This window comes from Microtus pennsylvanicus, chromosome 3 (genome assembly GCF_037038515.1).
Source record: "Microtus pennsylvanicus isolate mMicPen1 chromosome 3, mMicPen1.hap1, whole genome shotgun sequence".
Lineage (NCBI taxonomy): Eukaryota > Metazoa > Chordata > Mammalia > Rodentia > Cricetidae > Microtus > Microtus pennsylvanicus.
The window spans coordinates 81,324,218-81,348,428 of record NC_134581.1 but is presented as its reverse complement, the minus strand read 5'-3'; the positions used below and the strand labels follow the sequence as shown (position 1 = coordinate 81,348,428).

General features: G+C 36.5%; 2 protein-coding genes across 2 annotated transcripts; both read left to right on the top strand.

The window, feature by feature from the left end:
- The first annotated feature begins 5,982 nt into the window (after positions 1-5,982).
- Positions 5,983-6,921, top strand: LOC142847116 (olfactory receptor 8G50-like). The gene has a single exon (XM_075967844.1). The coding sequence runs from the start codon at positions 5,983-5,985 to the stop codon at positions 6,919-6,921; it is 939 nt and encodes a 312-aa protein (XP_075823959.1).
- Positions 6,922-21,088: 14,167 nt separating this feature from the next.
- LOC142847115 (olfactory receptor 8G50) lies at positions 21,089-22,030 on the top strand. The gene has a single exon (XM_075967843.1). The coding sequence runs from the start codon at positions 21,092-21,094 to the stop codon at positions 22,028-22,030; it is 939 nt and encodes a 312-aa protein (XP_075823958.1). The 5' UTR covers positions 21,089-21,091.
- Positions 22,031-24,211: the final 2,181 nt, after the last annotated feature.

The window sequence follows — 24,211 nt, the reverse complement described above, 5'->3', positions numbered from 1 at the left end:
GGTAACATTTCTTGCCACTTTCAACATTATGCTCAATCCAATAAGTCTGCCTCTAAAGAAGAAACACGTCATTGTATCACTCATATGAGATCTCCAAAATAGTAAATCTTAACGGGAAAACATAGAACAGTGTCTCCAAGCCAAAGAGGTAGTGAGAAGTATGAAGTGCTTGTATGAATATATAGTTGTAACTGAAGATATGAATGTAGTCTAGGTGTCACTTGTATGACAATGCTATAGCGCTTATGGTTAAAAATACAGTGTGCTATTAGATAAAGATTTTTCTTATCACAAACAAATGAGGAAACAGATAAGCAAAAAGAAAATAATGAAATAAATAGACAATCTTAAATCAGGGATGCATAAATTCTTTTTTCTAATTGCTCCATTTATTTGAAGGAAAAAATTTAGATAAATGAGTCTTTCTGAATTATTGGTCTGTCTGCTACCCTTACTCATTTATATAAACCCAGTGGATTCATACTAACTATTTTTTGCTATTTCCTACTATAAACATATTTGTTTTATAACAATGCTTGCTGCAACTTGACTCCTGGAAACAACTTTCTCTTAAATCTATGTCCCTCTTACATACTCAAACATTTTATTTCAGCTTTTCTTTGTTTCCTGCCACAAAAACATGATCTAAACATGTTGGTTCATTTTTCAAAGGCCTAGTGTTATCCATTTCTTCAAACTGCTCTAGTCTTTTATTAAGAAAGGAGAAGGCGTCCTAATTCTTGGCTTGGTGTCATGGCTTCTGCTTATCTGAGAAGAAGGAAGTAGAAAGCTTGTATATATTTTCACCTTCTATAGAGAAATACTTACACATTTATTTTCTTTCTTTTTTCTTTCTTCCCTTCCTTCCTTCCTTCCTTCCTTCCTTCCTTCCTTCCTTCTTTTTTACTTCTTCTTTTTCTTTTTTTCTTTTTGAAAGTCTAACCAGAAAAATAAATCCTTTTTGCTTCTCTTAGTTGCTGTAGGACCAGGGACCCAGACAAGGCACTTAGCAGTATGACCCCACTTGGCATGTATGCCTCCAACATCAGCCTACTTTTCACTGCCTTTATTTTCTCATTTCTCCGTCTTTCGACAGCACGTGAACCACTCTGCTTCTTTTTCTCTCCCATTTTTCATCCACATATTTGCTCATCATCATGGGACCCATCTACCTACACCACAAGGCACCGGGCAGAAATGCATGGGAGAGAGGACGTGGATTTCTTCCCACCAGCCATCGCCTCGAGAAAGTTGGTTGACCTGTGGCTTGCTTGCCCCTTCTTTAGCAGAACTGCAGCGATGGAGGGGGGCATGGATGCCTTTCCTCTGGCTAGGTTATTGAGGACACCAGTGACCTGCAACTGTCTAGTCCCTACATGAGGCAACATTTTCTACAGACACATTTTAAATCACGTATCAATAATTCATTTCTGTGTTGATAACAAGCTAAACACAATTCACACAGACATTTTCTATGCTTATTTACTACTGTACAATTTACTTCACAAGCCACATTGCTTATCCTTAACTCTCCAATTCAAAAAACTAGTTACCATTCTTCATTGTGTATTGTTTTCTTGGTGCATTTATAGTCTCTGCTTATAGAGCATTCAGAATCTTCATCCTGTACCATTGTGGAAAGTAATTTATCATGTACCCTAAAATAATTTCAAAAACTCATTGTGTATTTATTCCTGAATCTCCATTTATTTCCAGATTTACTAAAATCAGCATGTTCACTTAATCCTTCACTGAGCTCCTTTAACCTTAAAAACATAAATAGACATGAAAGAAACAGAGTTTAAAAAAAATTATGTCATATTTCCCCAAGCAGAGACACACCAACATGCCTTCAATTATTTCAGAAACTGTTTTCAGTTTGAAAGTCAGTGTTATGTGTGCTTTATACAGACATGTCCACTAGGGCTTAGTTTCTAGCGTTAACCAAAATATTGCTACTATTTCACAGCAGAGAAAATGGCACACGGGGGAGATAATAAGAGTGCCACATGGGGATAGAATAGGAAATTTTAATTGCTCTTACCTCACCCATTACCTACACAGCTCATCCTAATGATAGAAAGTCTTGAGAGAGTTTCTTTGTGTTATGGATTTGTGTGTATGTGTGTGTCATATATTTATGATATCTGTATTTACTTATCTGACACCTATTATATGTCAAAACTACCTTAACTTTATTCGAATCAGAGGTTTGGGAAGATAGGGCATGAATCATGGCACTTGATTTATAATGTGTGAATTGTTTAGAACTTGAACGCTGTGCCCTGATCCCCTACAAAAACGAGAGTGGGGGGGGGGTTATTTTGAATTATTATCACCTACTACAGAGCTATTTCATGTGACGTTCACTGGCTCTAAAGCAGACTGAGACAGAAGTTTCCATGTAGGAAAAAGGTGAGCACCTGAATTTAAAGTTTCCTAGCACCGTTTCACATCGGAACAAGACAGATTTTCTGAAATCCAATCTCTAAACACTATAGGAAGTAGCTGAAAATGGTCACTCATATTTTGATGAGACATATCAGAAGAGAGCAAAAACAAGACCTTTAAACCTAAAACTTTCCATCTATGGTTAGTGGTCGACTTTGTTTTTATGTTAACAAAAAATGTATTTAAATAGCTGTACTATATCTTTGGAAGGAACATAATAAATGCAAGCCTCTTTGTGCTACTGGTCAGGTAGATACTAGTTGTAACTAACTTTAAAATAAGCATTCTATTTGCCTCGATATGTTTAACAAATAATGCTCTATCTAAAACACCCCTGAAAATTAGCACAAGGTACTAAGAAAATCTATATTTTATATTTCTAGCTCTTCCCTTGTTTACACACCTTGTTTTCATCAATCAAACATGTAAATTCTTTATACACTTTGATGTTTTTATAGAACCACTTTTTATGCTTTTTTGTTTTTGTTTTTGGAAACAGGGTTTCTCTGTAGCTTTGGAGCCTGTCCTGGAACTAGCTCTTGTAGACCAGGCTGGCCTTGAACTCAGAGATCCATCAGCCTCTGCCTCCCAAGTGTTGGGATTAAAAGCATTAGCCACTCCTGCCTGACTCAATAGAACCATATATTTTGAACATGAAAAGTGCAGTTTCAACACTTCAATATTAAGCAATCAGACTGACTCCCTCTCTCCCCTTCTAGACTGTAGAATTCTGAGGAGGAGCAGGGCTCTTTGTCATGCCTTTCTCTGTACTAAGTACTGGAAACATCATTTCTGTTTGTCACTTTTGAATGTGACAATATCTTCTTGAGGCAGCATCATCCTCATAGTATTCATATTTATTTTCTATAAATTTTTATAATAGTTCCCAGATGGCTATCATCTACCATTGTGATAAAATGCTTTTGTTCAAGAAAAGCTTCCAACTCTAGATCAAATTCTCGAAGTTCCCTGGGTCCCTACAACTGTGATGTGTTTTCCTCTGTTCTCAGACACAAAGCATAAGTGGTTAGTGCAGCCAGGATGACTACAGAGATTACACAGATTTCGTCAAGTTAATGCAGAACTATGGAAACATTTTTTTTCTAGATGAATTTGTTGAAATATAGTAAAAATTTAATGTGCAGATGTAGTTTAGTGATTATATTGTTGTTGTGCAGCATTACTTAATACTTTTAAATAAGATAATTTTGTTTTAATCTCCAAAAGAATTCTTACATTGGAATGAACATGGACAAATGAGGAAGATACTGTACAAACTGAACTAAGCCAGGCACAAAAGGAAAAGCATTAAATTATTCTACTTAAATACGGTAAGGATTACAGTAAAATCCATAGAAAAGCATACAAAAAATCTACTATAGAATGGATGACAGAGAGACAGGAAAATTAATGTAAAAGTCTTACTAAAGTTGGGAAGGTAAATTATAAATGCATTTTGTTAATGCAATGCCTGGGGTTAACAATTTGACATTTGCACAATCAAACCTTGAGTGGGTAGGTCTCAAATTAAACACCATAAACTATAAAAACATACAAAGAACCATTTGGAAATGCTGCATATATTCATTACCTTGAATATTATAGTGTCATGAGTGTTTGAATGTGTACAATCTGAACAAATTAAATACTTTAAGCTTGTTGTATGTCATTTCTGCTTCAGTAACACTAAGATACAAGCAATGCTGGTGACTCACACATTGCTAAAATGTATCAGATAAAGTGAGGCTAAGACAACTGATAGGGGACAGTGTTTATGATCCTCCCCCATGGTCACAGGAATTAAAACATAAAGGTAGCATTAGAGGATCAGGAAGCAGCAGAATTTATGAGAACGTGGTAGGCTTCAGGGCAATTAGTCAGTTGGGATGGACCAAACACTCATGACTAATATCAAGTCTACAATGACGCAGGAGCTTGTGTGATAAGAACCTTTGCTTTCCAGCACACACTGCCAGAGGCAGGGAACAGAGGAAGACTGGTCACATGGCCAATGAAAACAGCCTGAGTCATTTGTTTTAGGACATGACTTAATGTGTGTCATGCAGCAATGACAGAACCACATTGTATAATCATTAGTGCATAGGCCGCAGAAGTTTATTTGGCTCAAAATGTGGTTGTGTTTTCCATCAGTATTGATATAGCTTTGCCTGCTATATTTAGTTGCAATAGCACATTTTGAATTGAGTCTGATTGAATGGTGTGTGAAAGTATCTATCTAAGTATTAATAACAAGGATCTATCTAATTATCCTAGTACCATATGATAAAAAGGTATTTTAATTTGATTGGTAATAAACCCTTATATCCACAGCTTATAGATATAAGCTTGCTTCTGGAATGTCAAACTCATTCCACTAATTGCCACATCTTTCTATAATAAGTACTACATGAAGCAAAATATTACAATATTATAGTGAGATTCAAGACAGGGAGGTTTAGGGTTTCATTCTCTTGTTTTAAGTATGTTATGATTTTTTTTTAGTCAATTATTTCACAGAGGTATAATGATACCTCTGCAAGTAAATTAAATTAAAATCATGAAATTGATAGGGACATTGTCAAGTTTAAATCTGGAAAGTGTATCCACTGTCACAAGGTTATTTTCACTGACTTATTAAAAATAAATTTTTTTCTGTATATCTTTAAATTCCTTCCACACATCTTTGCAAGTCTCAGTGAAATGTTTTATATTTCTTTCATTCAATGTATGTATTAGTAAACTATAATATTTATTAAATTACTAATGAGTTTAGTGGTTGCTTCCTTTACATTTTCTATACTGCTGTATGCTGATCATTTAAATACTTCTTGAAATTTCTTCATATATTAACTAAGATTCCTATACAGAGCTTTATGTTATTAACCAGTAGAGAAAGTCTAATTTCTTCCTTTATAATTAGAGGTACACTATATTCAGTGTCTTGTTTAACTTATTGTACCTAGAATCTATTTTACAATATTAAATAAATATTTTAAGATTCATTTACTTATTAACTTATAGCAAAAGTTTTTCAAAGGTATTGTTTGAGAGTTTTCCAGAATGATGCTGATATTTTAATATAAAACAGTATTTATGGGCTGAACAGATGGCTCGGTGGTTAAGAGCACTGAGTGTTCTTCCAGAGGGCCCAGATTCAATTCCCAGCATCTACATGGCAGCTCACAACTGTCCGTAATTCCAATTCTAGGGGACTTGACAGCCATGACAAAATGCAATTGCACATAAAATAAGAATAAAGGAATAAAGAAACAATACTTACAAGATAGATATGCTAAATTGGACAGCTCCATAGAATTTGTTATATCAGTTTTGGGGGTATTCATGGAATACAGGTAGATATGAATATACTAGATATTTATTTCACGTTAAAGTCTTTAAATAAAAACACGCATGAAGAGCTGTTAGAAATGGGAGACACCAGAGCAAAAAGACTTGAATTCAATGTCACACTCCAGTGCACAGTGATAAACAACCTTTTTCTAACCTCCTACAAAGAACTTCCAGGAGGAAATGTCTGAAGGCAATCACTCCAGAGTGGCTGAGTTCATTCTGAAGGGCTTAACAGATCAACCAGAGCTGCAGCTGCCCCTGTTCCTCCTGTTCCTTGGAATCTACCTGCTCACAGTGCTGGGGAACCTGGGGATGATCATCCTGATCTTGCTCAGCTCCCACCTGCACAGCCCCATGTACTTCTTCCTCAGCAGTCTGTCCTTCATTGACCTCTGTTACTCCACTGTCATCACTCCCAAAATGCTGGTGAACTTTGTGACAGTAAGGAATGTTATAACCTACCCTGAATGCATGATTCAGCTCTACTTCTTCTTAATCTTTGTTATATCTGAGTGTTACATGTTGTCTGCCATGGCATATGACCGCTATGTTGCCATCTGTAATCCCTTGATGTACAATGTCACCATGTCCTACCAAATCTGTTCCTGGATGATAGGTGGGGTGTATGGTATAGGTGTTATCGAAGCCACAATTCACACTGTTTGCATGCTGCGGGTGCTTTTCTGCAAGGTTAATGTAGTAAATCATTTCTTCTGTGATATTATTCCATTGCTGCAACTTTCTTGCTCTAGTACATTTGTCAATGAGGTAGTAATTCTGTGCCTCAGTACGTTCAATTTCTGTGTTCCAACCCTGGCCATCTTGAGCTCTTACAGTTTTATCATTGCTCGGATCATCTGCATGAAATCCACTGAGAGCAGGTTCAAAGCCTTCAGCACCTGCAGCTCCCACTTCTCTGCTGTGACTGTCTTCTTTGGCTCCTTAGCAGTTGTGTACTTTCAGCCATCATCAGTCAGCTCCAAAGAGCAAGGGAAAGTGTTCTCTCTGTTTTATACCACAGTTGTGCCCATGCTGAACCCGCTAATCTACAGCCTGAGGAATAAGGATGTCAAGCTTGCTTTAAATAAGTTGCTTCAAAAGAAGGCAATTCAGATGTAAAATAATATTTTGCATTAGCAAAAATTCCTTATATCTATAGTTTTGATAAGAAATAATACCTTGAGACAACAATGCATGTCAAATCCTGAAATTTTTATTAGTACATGGTTATTTTCTTTTTTTTATTTCATCTTTTATTTTTTCTTTCTTTCTTAAAAATTTATTTTTAAAAAATATATTTTCTCATTTTACTATCAAAATGTCAAATCCATTTTCCACTCCCTCCTTCCTCACGCTCCCTTCACATTGCCCCCTCTCACCCCCATCCCATCCCCCAACCATGCGTAAGAAAGGGTAAGGCTTCCCGTGAGAAGTCAAAAAAGTTTAAGACATTGCTTTGAGGAAGTACCATGGCCCTCCCCACTATACATAGATTGAATAAGGTATCCTTCCAGAGGAAATGAGTTCCAGAAATCCAGAACAAGCAGTATATATAAATCCTGGTCTCACTGCAAGTGGCCCCGCAGTCTTCCCCAGCCATACAAATTCATCCACAGTTAGAGGGTCTACTTGATCCTATGCTGGTTCCTTCTCTGTCAGCCTGGAGTTGAAAGGTTCCCGTTAGCTCAGGTAATCTGTTTCAGTGGGTATCCCCATCACGGTCATGATCTCTTTGCTTGTATTCTCACTTCTGCCTCTCTTCACCTGAACTTTGGGAGAGAAAAAATATCAGGAATTATTGGACCCAAGTTATTTAGATAAGTGAAAGAAGCATTTTGGAATTCCGTGGAGCCTATCAACATGTAGTTAACTAGCCACACCTCTAATTATGTTTCAAAACAATCCCAAAGTCTTCTTATAGTTCATTATGCTTTATGTGTGTGGAACATGGCTCTTTTGGGGTGATATTAATGTCTCTCACTGAAGGGAATAAATACATATAGTAGAAAAGATTCTATTATTTGGTTTTTGTATATCAAACCCTTCTCAATTAAGTGTATTACCAACTATATCTGAAAGAGTGATCTCTAAAATAAGTGGACTAAGCAAAAATGACTCAAACTATCACTTCTAAATCTTCCTTAGCATGTAGAACTGTATTATGGAATATAAAACATATTAAAAATAATATTGCTCCTACTGTCAATGAAATAATACTAAAAACATTGAATAAAACTATGCAACTGTTCAAATACTCTTGACATAGTTATTGATCCAGTTTTAGGACTTTGCCAGCTTCTTTGTTTTTCTGAAATTTTAATGTATTGTTTTCTAATTGAAATAACTACTGTACTTTCCTAAGACTGCATTTTAGAATATCCGTTTCAGAAGTGATGTCTCTAACAAGTGCATTGTTGTGCTATTTTTCATATAGAAAAAATTAAAATTTGAAATTTTTTGGTCTAACAACATATAGTATTCATACCCCCACAGCTAACTATTCCTATCAGTTCCTGACCTGCATGAAAGAAACTTTTAACCAATAAGTTTTATTTTTCAACCATTATCCAATTAAGATCCAAACAATAAACTTTGCTTCTGTGTCAGATGGCATCACCCACATCAGAAAGTGTCAGTATCTCCTGGTTGCCTTCATCTTTCACATCTCCTGGAGATGTCAGGAGCAGCAGCATGGCTTTTCTTGTATGCCTAGAATAGATTCCCATTTATTCTATTCACTTACTTATTGATTTAGAAACCTCTATACTTCATGATTCCTGGGAGCACCAAAGCCTTTAAACATGTTGCATTACAAGGACAAGCACAGAGATTTCCAAATAGCACATGGTACCCTGCTCACTGTAATTTGTGTCCAGAAGCACAGCACTGGAACTTTTATTTTTATTCCCAGCATTGGCTTTTTAAACCTATTGCCTTCCATTTGTTATTTCAGTTGAATCATGTAGTAGGCACTGAACACTGGTGGGTTTATCTTCAGCTTTCCTTCAAATATGTGACAAGACACCTCCTATCATGTCTCCTCATAGTATAACAACAAAAGTAGAAACAAGAGAACATTCTATTTTGAAAATCAGAATAAAGGTCCTTGGTTTCCTCTTACCCTTGACTTCTATTCATCTTGTCTCTTCCGTTATCCCACAAAAGTCTCTTTGTATCCCTATCGTACTTGTTTGTATATATTACATGGCATGTGGGTCACTTACCACATATGAATTGATCATATTGTAGATAATAAATATTTACCACCCACTTTATAGCGTTTTAACTTTAATATTAAGAGATCATCAAATAAAAGTTCATTCCATGAAATTATTTGGCATTTTGCTGATGAGACTCCATCTCTAAGAGGCATCAGTGATTAATATACAAGAAACAATTCTTGAAATTCCCTATCATGCCAAAATCATGCAAACACATAGGCAGTTAGCAGAAACCAGGAAGCATCTGCCTTTAGAGAATGTGGTTTGTAAGTTGGTCATAAAGGTAGCTGTATATTTCTGTATTATATTAAAGCTACATTCAAATGATATCCCTGCTAACTTCTTTAGGCTTCGAAGTCTAAAGAATCATGGATGAAAATAGAGGCTTCTCCAAGTAGCACCATGCTTACCCTGTGTTGCACTGTGTCCACAACACAGCGTTGGCCTCCTTTTCCCTCGTTACCCAGCTTCACTCTAGTTTATTAACAGGTATAGAGCAGTACTTGACTTCTGCTTAGTTTGCTTCAAATACATAATGGGGACATGTTGTGTCATCTTTGCTTCACTGTACACCATCAAAAATTGTAATGACACAAAATAGTTTATTCCCCTATTTGAACATTAGAAGAAGTACCCTTCCTGATTTTCTATACAAAAATTAGCTCTTCCTCTTATACCCCTCTCTTATCCCACCAAATTATACAAATTAAGATTTATATGTCTATGAGTATTTATTATATATTTATAAATAAATATAGATATAGAGGGATAGATATATCATAAACATATATGTGCAATTAAATATAGTTACAGAATAATAAATATCAAAGTACTAATGATTAAAAGGAGCCTAACATCCTATCATGAAACACTGTGGTAATTTGGGGTAATAAACTCATGCAGAGTTTGTCATTTTGATACAAAATTTCTTGACATTACACTAGCAAAATGGGTCAGTATCAGAGCCTTCCTGAAGGCAAAAAGCAAGACAAAAAGTGAATAGGAACAATACAGTCCCAAAGGACCATTCTGCTATGACCTATTACCTCCAGCTGCACCCCTCCTTCCAAAATTTCCAGAACCTCACAAAACAAGCAGTGACCATGACAACTTAATCAGGATATTAGCTGTAGGAGACATTTCCAATTAAAATCATAATCCATAATAAAAATTGTACCTGTGATGATTGTTCCTTTCACATATATTGGGAAGAAAGAGGGATGCCATTCAGCAAGGCAAATCTAAAACACCAAGCTCTACATAAAAACAATGGATGTTCTGTGTACAGTGAAGTGATCTCAGCCTCATCTTCTAAAATGCAACCGTGTTTATGACCTTGAAAGTAGAAGTGATTTTCATACACTATTGAGCTACAAAAATCTTAAGCTCGATAGGTAGAATACTGCAAATATTTCAATTTACAAATTGTGTGTCTGAATTCTTTTGGTAGACTGATTATAGAAACATTTTGACAACAGTTTTATTTTAAGAAAAAGTCTTAGTTTATTTCTAGGCATCCTGTAAACTACTTCTCTACTCCAGACTGTTTCCATGTGCACAGCACCCGTTATTCATCCTTCTAATAGGACATCTTAGAGGCATGTGTCTCCAGGACCAATCACAAATTTCTTTAGTTTGTGATCATTTTCAGTAAAACATTGAAATTTCAGAGGGGCTTGAGATACCGCAATCGATAAGAGGAATTGATGGACAGGCGAGTAGATCTGAGTTCATCACCCAATTTTAGAAAACGTGAGAGCGGCAGTACAACTGTAATTCTGATGCAGGGAGAAGAGAGACAGGAGGACCACCAGGGCTAAATATCCAGTCAGCCTAGCCAAACTCTTATACAATCCCAAGCTTCAGATTCAGTGAGAGATCCTGACTTAAGGAAATGGAAGACAGCAATAGAAGTCATTGGTGCCCTCTGACCTCTACAAGTGCATGTATGGGTGTGTACACATGCCCACAGATATAAACACATATCAATACAATACATACATTCATAGAAGAAAATGAGAAGAAATACACATTTTTGACATCTGCGTGCTTGAGAGAAATTATAATATATATAAATTTGTTGTTAATTTGCAAATGGATTATAAATGTGCTATAAATAATTAAATTATTCAATTATGGGCCAATAAAAAGCATAATGATTAAAAAGAATTATCTATAGTTGTAGAGGCACAGAAAATATGGAATAATGGTCTAAGACTTTTTCTTCTTTTCCTCCTTCCTTCTTTCCTTTGTTATTTCATTTCTTCCTTTCTTCCTTCCCTTCAAGAAAAAAGGCCAAATGTTCTGGTATTCAATTTTATTTCAGAATATTTTTATACGTATGGACAATAATATTAAGATATCTCCTATGTACATGATACCCTGTCTTAACTCTTGCTACCACCTAAATGCCACACTTATCAAAGCTAAGAATCCATTAATTGGTGTATCTCTCAGCATCAGATGCAGTAGATGTTGAAGCACACCGAGACTGACAGTAGTTGGGGTGTAGAAAGTAAGTGATTGCAGAGTCCTCAGCCCTAAATAGAACAACTATAGCATGAATTCTAATTGATCCTCATAATAAAAATCCATAGCGACTTTTTTTTTACCTCTACTGAATCCTCAACCAAAGGGAGCAAAATCCTGTCTTCACAAATCCTCAGACAAATTGCTTGAGCTCATGTGTCCTCCCACCTCATAAAACTCTCTCCACCCAGCCATATTCCTTCCTGTCTCCACCTTCCTTGTGCTGGGATTAAAGTCATGAGAGATCACTGCCTGGCTCTGTTTCTCTTTTAGACTGGATCAATCTTTTTTTTAATTTTTTTCTTTTTTTTATTGATAAAAGGAGAATAAAAAAAAAATTCCACCTCCTCCGAGCCTCCCATTTCCCTCCCCCTCCTCCCACTCTTCTCCCCCTCCTCCCACTCTTCTCCCCCTCCCCCCACTCCTCTCCCCCTCCCTCTCCAGTCCAAAGAGCAGTCAGGGTTCCCTGCCCAGTGGTAAGTCCTAGGTCCTCCCCCCTCCGCCCATATCAAGGAAGGTGAACATCCAAACTGGCTAGGCTCCCACCAAGCCAGCACATGAAGTAGGATCAAAACCCCGTGCCATTGTCCTTGGCGTCTCATCAGCCCTCATTGTTCGCCATGTTCAGAGAGTCCAGTTTTATCCCATGCTATTTCAGTAACAGTCCAGCTGGCCTTGGTGAGCTCCCAGTAGATCAGCTCCACTGTCTCAGTGGGTGGGTGCACCCCTCGTGGTGCTGACTTCCTTGCTCATGTTCTCCCTCCTTCTGCTCCTCATTGGGACCTTGGGATCTCAGTCCATTGCTCCAGTGTGGGTCTCTGTCTCTATCTCCATCCATCACCAGATGAAGGTTCTATGATGATATGCAAGATATTCGTCAGTATTGCTATAGGATAGGGTCATTTCAGGTTCCCTATCCTCAGCTGCCCAAGGAACTAACTGGGGACCTCAGCTTGGGCACCTGGGAGCCCCTCTAGGGTCAAGTCTCTTGCCCACCCTAAAGTGGCTCCCTTAACTAAGAATTGTTTCTGCCTCCTTCTGCCTCCCTTTTCCCTCCCTCTCCTCCCACTCCCCACTCCCTGTTCCCCTCCCCTTCCCTCTCCTGTCCAAAGAGCAGTCAGGGTTCCCTGCCCTGTGGAAAGTCCAAGGTCCTCCCCCTTCCATCCAGGTTTAGGAAGGTGAGCATCCAAACAGGCTAGGCTCCAACAAAGCCAATACATGCGGTAGGATCAAAACTCAGTGCCATTGTCCTTGGCTTCTCAGTAGTCCTCATTGTCCACCATATTCAGTGAGTCCAGTTTTATCCCATTCCTTTTCAGTCCCAGTCCAGCTGGCCTTGGTGAGCTCCCAATTGATCAGCCCCACCATCTCAGTGGGTGGGTGCCCCCTCGCGGTCTTGACTTCCTTGCTCATGTTCTCCCTCCTTCTGTTCCTCATTTCTGGAGCTTGGGAGCTCAGTCCATTGTTCCAATGTGGGTCCTGTCTCTATCTCCATCCATCGCCAGGTGAAGGTTCTATGGTGATATGCAAGATATTCATTAGTATGACTATAGGATAGGGCCATTTCAGGCTCTCTCTCCTCAGCTGCCCAAGGACCTAGTTGGGGACACCTCTTTTGTAGCACAAGGTGACCTTGAACTCAAAGAGATTCCCGCCTCTGTCTCCATCTCCCAAGTGCTGGGATTAAAAATGTGTGCCATCTCTGCCTTGCTTCTATGGCTAACCTAGTGGCTTAGCTCTGCTCTCTGATCTCCAGTCAAGCTTTATTTGCTGCTAGATAACAAAGAAAGAAAGTATCACCACACACAATAGTGAAAATCCCTCCAAATGTTCAGCTATCACATCAGAAAAAACATGGTAAGAGTAAAAGAGCCAGATGTGGTGAATGACTGTAAGGAAACAGCCTTTGAAGGACATTTGTATATAGGAAGCCATAGAAATTATGACAGCTTGTACAACACCTACACAAGCTCAAGTCACAGAAAATCCCAGCACTGGTGGAGAGTACACAGAATCCTACCCCTAGCTGAGCAGCTATTGCAATTGTTGGTTGCTGGAGAGGGAGATTTTTCTTTAGAATCAGCCATGCTTCTGTGGTTGGTCCACAAACAAGAGTGACCATACAAGTAGCACAAATTGCACTCAATGAATTGTAAAATCTGAATGAGGTCACAAAGTTGAGTGAGGATGGCATAGCGAAGTGGATTAAGAGGAGCTTGGAAAGAGAAATTAATATTTACAAATACGATGCATGAAAATACCAAAAGATCAACAAAATACCTTTAAAAACCCAAACAGCCAATATTAACTTTATTGTTTATTATTGTAATTTTGGCCCTATGCTTTATGTAGTTTCTATTAAGTTTTCGCATGAAAATTTTTGTTCTTGAAAATTTTCTCCTAGTTATTTAATAGAAGTTAATTTCCATAGCATCCTGTGCTCCTGTCTACTGTCTAGTTTTCAGTTATAGTACATTAGTTACCGATGTTTCAAACAGTATCCTTATGAAAACAACCCTTTCAACTATTATCTATAGTGATTTTACTTTAATCCTACACTTGATACTCATTCCAGCTTACATTAGCATGTTTATTTCTTGCACTTTCTCTGTGGTTATATTTTTTAAATGTCAAAAAATAAGAAAATATGTGAGTAACAATATATAATGTTTTTAAAATGTTTTTTTAAGATTTTATTTTACTTCAACTATGTTTCTATATCTCTGTGTGCACTACATTAATGTATGGATATCCAAAGAGGCCAGAAGAGGACATGAGATTTTCTGGAGCTTGAGTGAGAGGCAGCTGTGAGGTGCCTGACATGGGTGCTAGGAAGTGAACTCAGTTCCTCTGCAAGAGCAGTATGCTGTCTTAGCTGCTGAGTCATTCACCAGCCCCTAGTTAGCAACATTTAATAACAATCACAAATCATTGTGTATTTCTCCAAACCTTAATAAAACTGAAAAAGACTAGATTCTGGTTCTCCTGTATTTCAGAAACTATTTTCAGATTGTTGTAAAAGTCTCGGACAACCATATCTCAAGACCTTAGGTTCTAGTCCTTAATTGTTTTTCAACTTCAACAAAAAAGAAAGAACTGTACACATGGGAATCAATGGGAATGTTATAAAAAGGATGCTAAAGGAAACTTTAATTGTTTTTGTCTCACAACAACTTATCCCTTGTGGAAAGAAATCTTGAGAGAATTTCCTTTACATATATTTTAATGAAAACTCACTATGAGATGCTATGTGACAATAACATCATTCAGGTAAGTGCCTTGGGAAGCTGTGGGGCAATCAGGATGGTGGATTTGTATGAGCATGTGAAATACTCAGAATTAGCGATTTGTATTCTGATCCCTTAAAAGTAGAAAACTTATGCTTTTACTTTGGATTATCAGCATCACCAAATGAAGAGCAAATTCACAAAAAAGAACGGAGCCTCCAGTTCACATTTCACAGTGAGACAGGTTTCCAAGTGAAGAAAGGTGAACATGTACATTGCGTTCTCCTCACTCCAGTTTAGCTCAGAATTTCAGAGGCCCACCATGAACTCTAGATCACAGATGTCACAATTTCTTCATGCTGTCGGATGGTGATCACTCATATTTCCCAGTAACACACAGATATATAGGAATGACCTGACCATCTTCACCTTTCTACCTATACTTATTCCATTTGTATGAACTTTAATGTTAGCAAAATAGCATTCAAAGTAACATACAATAAATGTAACAATAATTTGTGACTGATATATAGATACAAGTTACAAGTTACATCTATTTGACTGGTTTTACTGGACAATTTCAATTTATAAAGAACTGTTATTAAATACACATATGAAACAATATGGTTCATCCAGTGCTGTTTAACTTGTGTACCTATTATTTTTGTCATGTTGGATCTCCTATTTCTTTAAATAAATCATTTGAAATGATTAATTTATTTTCCATGCTATTCTTATAAATATATGCATTAACTCAAAACCCTCTTACACTTGTTATCCCTGAAAATTGTGTCGACCTAGTCTACTGGTAATCCTTCTAGCTTCGTTTCCATTTGAAAAGCATCCACTGAACCCCTTCTAGGCAGACCTTAGCAGCCACACTGCTTTGGACCTGCCATCATGGTGTACTGACTTCCTGCTTCCCCTCAAACTTCTATATTAGAACATTTTGAGGAGCATATGCCACCAATATATTTCCAGCCTGAATTCTCAGAACAGCATTTCTGCTTATCACCATTAAATTATTTTAGTGTCAGTTCACATTCATACCCAAGTAATACTTCTTAAAATAGTAATTAGGTGTTCGTTATCATAGTCTATAAATTTCATAATAAAATTTGTGAATGATATCAGCTAAGTTGTTAATAAAATGTATTTTCAAGGCAAACTTAGATATAAATTCTTACCTAATAATAACTCATATTTTCTAACCCTAAGACACAGTTTTAGATGTTTCCAAGGTTCATATAACTAGGAGATGCTGTTTTTTATTTCTATGGACAGATACAACTGTGCCATGTACATTAGTACATATTCAGTACTAAGTAGATTTATCAACTACTGAATAATATATTGCAGAATTGTTTAAACCTTTTACTGCATTAACCTAGCAAGACCATAGTGAAACAAAGAACTGAATATGTCTTACCAATCACGTGTTTGTCATGAGAGAAAAATAACACAATGTTTATTTTCCAAAGGTAATTTTATTTGAAATGGCATGGATAAACTCAGAAGACACCATGCAAAGTGAAATAATCCAGTAAAAAAGAAGAAATGAGGAGTTATTTACTTATGTAAGGTAAGCACAAACGTCAAATCCAAAGAAAATAACATAAAGGTGATTCCTGAAATGATATGTGGGGCACATAGGGAGGGCATGTGCAATTAGTACTAAATCTTACTAATTTTACATGAATACAGTATGATTCTCTGTATAATATACTTCTGGTAGTTTATAGTAATGTATTACACTTAGAACCTAAGGCAGATTTCCTCTTAATAAGCATTCTAAACACATTTAAAGAAAGCAAACAACCAGGAGGTAGTGGTGAATGCCTTAATCCCAGCCTTCAAGAGGCAGAGGCAAGCAGATTTCTGGGGTTTGAGACCAGCCTGGTCTACAGAGTGAGTTCCATGACAGCCTGTCTTGAACAGCCAGAAGAAAAAGAGAGAGAGGGTGAGAGAGAGAGAAAGAGAGAAAGAGAGAGAGAGAGAGACAGAGAGACAGAGACAGAGAGACAGAGAGAGACAGAGAGAGAGACAGAGAGAGAGAGAGAGAGAGAGAGAGAGAGAGAGAGAGAGAGAGAATGGAAAAAAGGCATGCGTGTAAAAATTTGGTAGAGGATATGTATATGATTACCAAAATTGTTGTGACAGTGTTGCAAGACTGTTATAAGCATTAAATTACGTATATTATATAGTCACTATTCACTACTCAATAGTATTAAGATAATATAACTAACATTTCATTTCATTAAACCATTAAGGCATTTTGCTGATGACCTAGTCATCTCTAAAGTGGATCGTTTCAGGTTAGACTAATCGACTGATTCAGTGGAGGATGGTTCTCTGTCAAGTTCCAAGGCATGCAACTGGACAGATGGCATTAGCAGAGTAGAACACAAAGCTGCAGGACGGGACTAAAATATTATATAAGAAACAGACTCAAGTTAACTTAGTTAACTGTTAGGAGTCAGGATTCCTGACTGCTGCCAAAGACACAAAGACTTTGCAAGAGAAAATGCAGATCTTGTGATGAGGACTAGTGTTTGCTGAGACAGCTTATGAGAGGCAGGGGTGGCAGAAAAAGCACTGATCTGGCTTGTGAAATCCTCAGAATTGTATAATGATATGTTTCAGTATCTTGTCTGCTGATTAACACAGTACCACATTCTATTAAAATAGGCAATTGGTAATGATTAGAAATTCATTTATCTCTAATCCCTGGATGCTTGGAAGTCCAGTGTCAGAGGGATCCTCCTGTTGTGGAAGACAAGGAAGAAAAGTGATACATACACTATAGCACTAGAGTCCAAACTCATTCTTATGTTAGGCACCTATAATATGACAACTAACTTACTTTCATCTTATTAAGAAATGATCTTGTAAAGTCTCCTCTAAGGTTCCACTTCTTCACACTGTTGCATTAGAGATTAAATTCCTAACAGAACTTTGGGGACATGTTCAATGCATACCTATGTGTGTGTATGTAAGCTCTTTTATAGAGGTAAACCCATCTGATTATTAAAACTGGTAAAGGTTCATGAATGAAGACAACACACCACTTAGAACATTAAGCTTTTATGAACCAATAACATTAATTTCTAGACATTCTTCAAGCTAACATTGGAGATGGTAATCATTGGCAGTAGATGGTCATTCAGGCAGTTAGAAAAGAATAGATGTGAGGTAAGTTATTGAGGACCTCATCTGAATTTTTTTTGACAATCTCTTCAGCTATCTTTGTTACTGGACCCACTTAATAGTTCCTCTGTTTTGTTTTGCTTTTGTCCTTTTTTGCCCCTCTCATAAAATACCATAGGAGAAACATTTTAAATTATGTATCTTGTGTCCTGTGTCTTGAACTCATTATCAGTTAATAGTTTCAAAGGCCTGGGTTTGAGAGTACTCTGTAGTGGGTAGACGAACTTGCTACATAAGCCTAAAGAATTGAGTAAGGATCCCAAGAACCCACTAAAAAACATCCTTAAATAATAATAGCCAATTGCAACATCTCATTGGGGAAAAAAAAAGGAGACAGAGAAAGAAGAAACTACAGAGGCTAATGGGACCAGTTAGCCTTGGATGGTCTAGCCAAAGAGACCTTGTCTTGAGAAAGGCAAGGAACCATGTCTAAAGATTGAGCTCTATAAGCACATTATGACCTACACATGCCTGCACGCACACACACACACACACACACACACAGAGAGAGAGACAGACAGACAGACAGACAGACAGACAGACAGACAGACAGACAGACACAGAGAGAGATTAACACAAGAGCTTATGTTTTCTTCTTTATATTTTAGAAAGAACAAAATACTCAGCGATTGTGCTAGCATATGAATCATCAAAGCACTTTTAGTTACTTACGGGAGAGGGATGTCACAGCCTAGAGAAAACTTAAATGGGTATATTTGACATGAGGCAAAGTCTTGATGGAAATAGCTTCCAGGAGGGTAACAAAGCAGCAGGCTATAGTAGACAGTATAAGTCAGTGTCAAATTGCTACCTCACTATTATAATACATACATTATGATGCATATATGTATCATGTATCTATTAAATACATATTTTCCACTGTACAAGTCAATGTGTTTAGTATTATCAAGGAGCTATACAGGTATTACCATGTTCCATGACAGAACATTTTTTATTATCATCCCAACTAAGGCCTCATTATCGAAAGTGGTCATGACAGTCTCCTTTCCCATAGCACCTGGCAGACAGCTCTTTCAATCCATGTGAATAACCTATTCTTGACACTGATAATTGTGTCCTATAATATTTGGTTACCCATGCCTGGTTAATTTCAAGTAGCATGCTTTAGTCTCACAATGAGACAACTCTCATGATTTCAGGCATATTAACTGAGTGCCCCATTTTATAGTCAAAGTACACCATACCTGTCCATTCATTGTTGAATGACACTTGAATGGATTCCAACCATGGACTCTCATAAGCACTTTTCTATATACTAATATACAAATTTTTATGTCAGAAAATTTTTAGTTCATGAGGGTATGTATTTAGCACTGAAATTATTATGTACACGTTAATTCAACAGGTTTTTTTAAAGCAATGCCACTTTCTAAATACTGTGCATCATTTTTTTAAATTCCAAGAGAAATGTGTAAGAATGATTATTATTTTTACTCCCTCAACTACACTTACTATCTTTTTATTGTAAATTTTCCAATTGGTGTGAAATATTTTTTCCATTATGGTTTTGATTTGAAGTTCCTTAACAAGCAGTGATAACACAGAGATTTTTCAGGTGGTTATTGGCCATGTGTGCATCGCATAGAGGATCTTAATATCTTCTGAGCAATACAAATAACATCATTTGTCATTTTAATAGTTATGTTGTGTGAGTTCTTTGTGTACACTACCTATAACTTCTTAAAATGTAATCCTTGAACTTCTTTGCATTTCATGTGTCAAGTTATATGTTATGTCTTTCAAAGCACCTTTTAATTTTTAATAATTCTCAGCTTATTAATTTTATATGATTGTTTTTGCTTTGCCATTTTATTTAAGAACTATCATCAATTCTAACCTTGCAAAATTTTGGCTTGTGTTTTTTTATTATTATTGTTATAATTGCTATAAATTTGGCTGTTATATTTATTCCAGTACACATTTTTAAATAAATTTATTGATTAAAAGGAGTTATGTATTATTTCGGTGCCATATGTTGAAATAAAATTACTATTTCTGCTTAAATGTCATAAAATAGTTATACTAAACTATTTTTTTAAAAGATGTTCATTTTGAGACCAGTAATTTCATTTCATAGTGCACCTGTGTTTAAGTCAGTATGATACTACCTTGATATTGTAACACTTAAAAAAATTTCTAATTAGGAAAAAGTAAAATCTCCCATTTTATTCCTGTCTTTCAAAGTCTCTCTGATTTTCCTGGGCCACATATATTCTGTAGGCATTCTATTGTCTGTATGTCAGTATCTACAATAACACAGTTTTGATTTTACAAGTATTGCACTGAATTTATATGACATTTTAGAATTGTTTTTCCATTTTTTACAATGTTGAATCTTTGAATTTCATTTACTTAGCTGTTTAATTCCTCTAAATCCCTCTCACTTATTCATAAGAATTTTACAGGTTTATGATAGTTCTATAATTCTTGAGTTTTCATATTAATCTTGTCTTCTACAACATCATTGACTTCATACACCAGTTCAATAGAAATATTACTGGGTTAGAATTGTCTGTATAGGACATCATTGTTAATAAGAATATGCAACTTCATATTTGATTTCCACATAAAAGGGTCTTCTTTCTATTTCCTGATTAATTGCCAGAAATAAAACTTCTGAATCAATGCTAAATGAAAGTACAAAAAGCTTTTATTTTACTTGTATATGTTACCATGGCAGACTTCTAGCTGTATTAGTTAGGTTCTCTTGTGGATGTTATACATATCTGAATATGAAAGCTCCATACAATAGAGCATGATATTAGTAAGGTATATAGAGTACAGAGGAAATAAAATCAAAGTAATCATACATATTCTCCAGAGATTTGGGACCAATTATAAACATACTGTTCTGTGATACAGCAATGATGGATGTAGATGTCTACCTGCTGTTTGTTTGCCTGTTCCATATTTTTGAAGTCACAAACTTTTTTTTGCCATCCAACATGCACAAGATTTGTCAGAGAAATTGAAATATCTGTCCCAAAAGATTTAAATTCTATATTACATTTCAATGTATGGAAAAACAACAAATACATAATTCCTTTTTTTTCACTTCTTAAATAGAACTCTCAGGAAAAAAAAATGGCAGAAGGCAATCAATCCATAGTGACAGAGTTCATCCTTGCTGGGTTAACAGACAAACCAGAGCTGCAAGTTCCCCTGTTCCTCCTGTTCCTTGGAATCTACCTGCTCACAGTGCTGGGGAACCTGGGGATGATCATCCTGATTGTGCTCAGCTCCCACCTGCACACCCCCATGTACTTCTTCCTCAGCAGTCTGTCCTTCATTGATCTCTGCTACTCCACTATCATCACCCCCAAAATGCTGGTGAACTTTGTGGCAAAGAAGAATGTCATCTCCTACCAGGAATGTATGACTCAGCTCTATTTCTTTATTGCTTTTGTTATTTCTGAATGTCACATGTTAGCTGCCATGGCATATGACCGCTATGTTGCCATTTGTAATCCCTTGCTCTACAATGTCACTATGTCTTACCAAGTCTGTTCCTGGATAGTTGGTGGAGTGTATGGTATGGGCTTCATCGGTGCAGCAGTTCATACTCTCTGCATGCTAAGAGTGGTTTTCTGTAACACTAATATAATAAACCATTACTTTTGTGATCTTTTCCCATTGATGGAGATTGCCTGCACCAGTACTTTTGTCAATGAAGTAGTACTTCTATGTCTCAGTGCTTTCAATATCTTTATTCCAACCCTGACCATCTTGGGTTCTTACATCTTCATCATAGTTAGCATCCTCCGTATCAAATCCACTGAGGGCAGATTCAAAGCCTTCAGCACCTGCAGCTCCCACTTCTCTGCTGTTGCTGTCTTCTTTGGTTCCCTGGCATTCATGTACCTACAGCCCTTCTCAGTCAGCTCCAAAGACAAAGGCAAAGTGTCCTCTGTGTTTTATACGACTGTTGTGCCCATGCTGAATCCCATGATCTACAGCCTGAGGAACAGGGATGTCAAAGTTGCTCTAAATAAGTTATTTCAAAAAAAGAAGTTCCACGTATGAAGAAATATTCATCATAACAAAAACATACCATATCTAGGAGTTTTGCTCAGAAAGGAGTCCAGAGACAATAACATGTGTCTATCCATGAGTGTACTGTTAGTATGTGATTGTTTGGATATGAAAAAGAAGATGATTCAGGGAGAAATGGATTTATAACTCCTTACACATGGAAAAGGCAATTCTTGAATGTTACATAGTTCACCTACAGAGAGTAACCTTTAAGACCTATAAATATATTTTTAATCCATCAAAGCATTTTATGGTTCATTTTGCTTTATATGTATAGAATGTGTTCTTTTAGCTAAGATTCTTTATTTTGTGAATAAATTCATTTGGTCATTTCTTTTTATATTCTCAATATCTTGACTATCTAAAATTTTTCAGTGAAGTGTACTGCCCAACCACTGAAAGTTTGATAACTATAATAAATAATTTTAACAAAAACACAAGGCTTGATACTTTAGTCTTATTAGTTGTTTAGATCTATATTAGAAATTATAGGAAAATAAAGGTATGTAATTTTTCTTAGTGAGAATTAAATAATATAAGTGTGACAGACTCACATTACATATTACTAGCTGGATAAATTGACACATATTTGTCCAGATTCCTCAATACAAGTTTGATGCTAGGATAAATAAATGGCCAACACAACGCAAACTCTATGATATTTTTGGAAATCTTTTGTCTCAGATTGCTTTGTTTAGGCATTTTTTTTACCTTACTGACATTTGTTTGTATATTATCATTTCCTATTTTGTGATTTTAAGGAGTTTTTATATGTGTATTTATGTGTGTCTCCAAAAATGTTTCTCCTGCTATGTCTTTTCTTTGTTTTTGTTCTGTTCTGGTTAGTTTCTTTGTTTTATTTCACTGTTTTTTTTCATAGACATGGAGAGAAAAGGTGTGAGATTGAAAGCATGGGGAGGTGGGAAAGGTCTGGGGAGTGGATGAGGAGGAGAAAAGCCTGATCAGAATATATAGTATGAAAAAATGTTTTTTCAATCAAAAATCTGTTTCCTGATAATTTAATACTAATTTTTTCTTATGACCAAGAGATAGTTATTTTTCAGCCCACATTATAAAACCTCATATTTATGCAGAGCATTCTTTTTCGAATACAAACTTTGGGTTATTAATTAATATGAGTAAGTTAAACCATTGCTTTCTGACTAATGACAAGTAGTGCTCAAACTCCAAAACTGTCTAAGAAAACAAACAATACTTTCTTCTAATAAATTTCTCTCTCTTTCTCTCTCTCTCTCTCTCTCTCTCTCTCTCTCTCTCTCTCTCTCTCTCTCTCTCTCTCACGCACACACACACACACACACACACACAAACTTATGCTTTGAGAATTTTGTACAGCATGTTTTTTAAATCATATCCTCCTTACTCTTGCCATATCCACTCCGTTTCCTATGCATCCATCTTGTGTCCTTTAATTTGTTTTCAGAATATAACAAAAGCAAATTGCGTTGCTTAGCTATTCTGTTGGAGCATGGTCCAATCACTAGGGACTACACTCTTAGAGTTATGACTGTCTCCCATAAGCCATCGATTTCCAATAGCCTCCCAGCTGGGGGTGGAACTTCATCCCTACATCCCCGTCTGTGCTGGAGTTTGGTCTGGCCGGGCTTGCATCAGTTTTATACATGTTGTTACAAACACAGCTTCCCTAATATATTCAGAAGATAAAGTTTACCTGTAGTAATCACCACCTCTAGCTCTTAAACTTTTCCTTTCCCCTCTTCTACAAGGATTTCTGTGTTTTGACAGAGGGGCAGAGTGTGTTTTGTATGTTCCACTAAGGGCTGAGCAGTCTCTTATTCTCACACCTTGTGAATCTCTGTTACAATCAGTCTGTACTATATATAGAAGCTTCTCTGCTGAGGATTGGAAGTTGATTTAATATAACAGTGTAATGATAAGTCAATTGGGGTTGATTTAATACAATGTCAGTGTAGCAGAGTAATAGTAGTAGATTCTCCATTAGAGCCAAGAATCTGTCTAGTCATAGGTTGTTAGCCTGATAATTCAGTCACATATTGTGGAGGCCCAAAAATATGATCCTATTTCCACCTTGTCTGATGGTTAAAGAGTTTGGAGATTGCTTAAAACTGAGGACACTAATCAGGGCTACACATCCTAACTCAGGATGTGGTGACTTGGCCCTTTTGACAT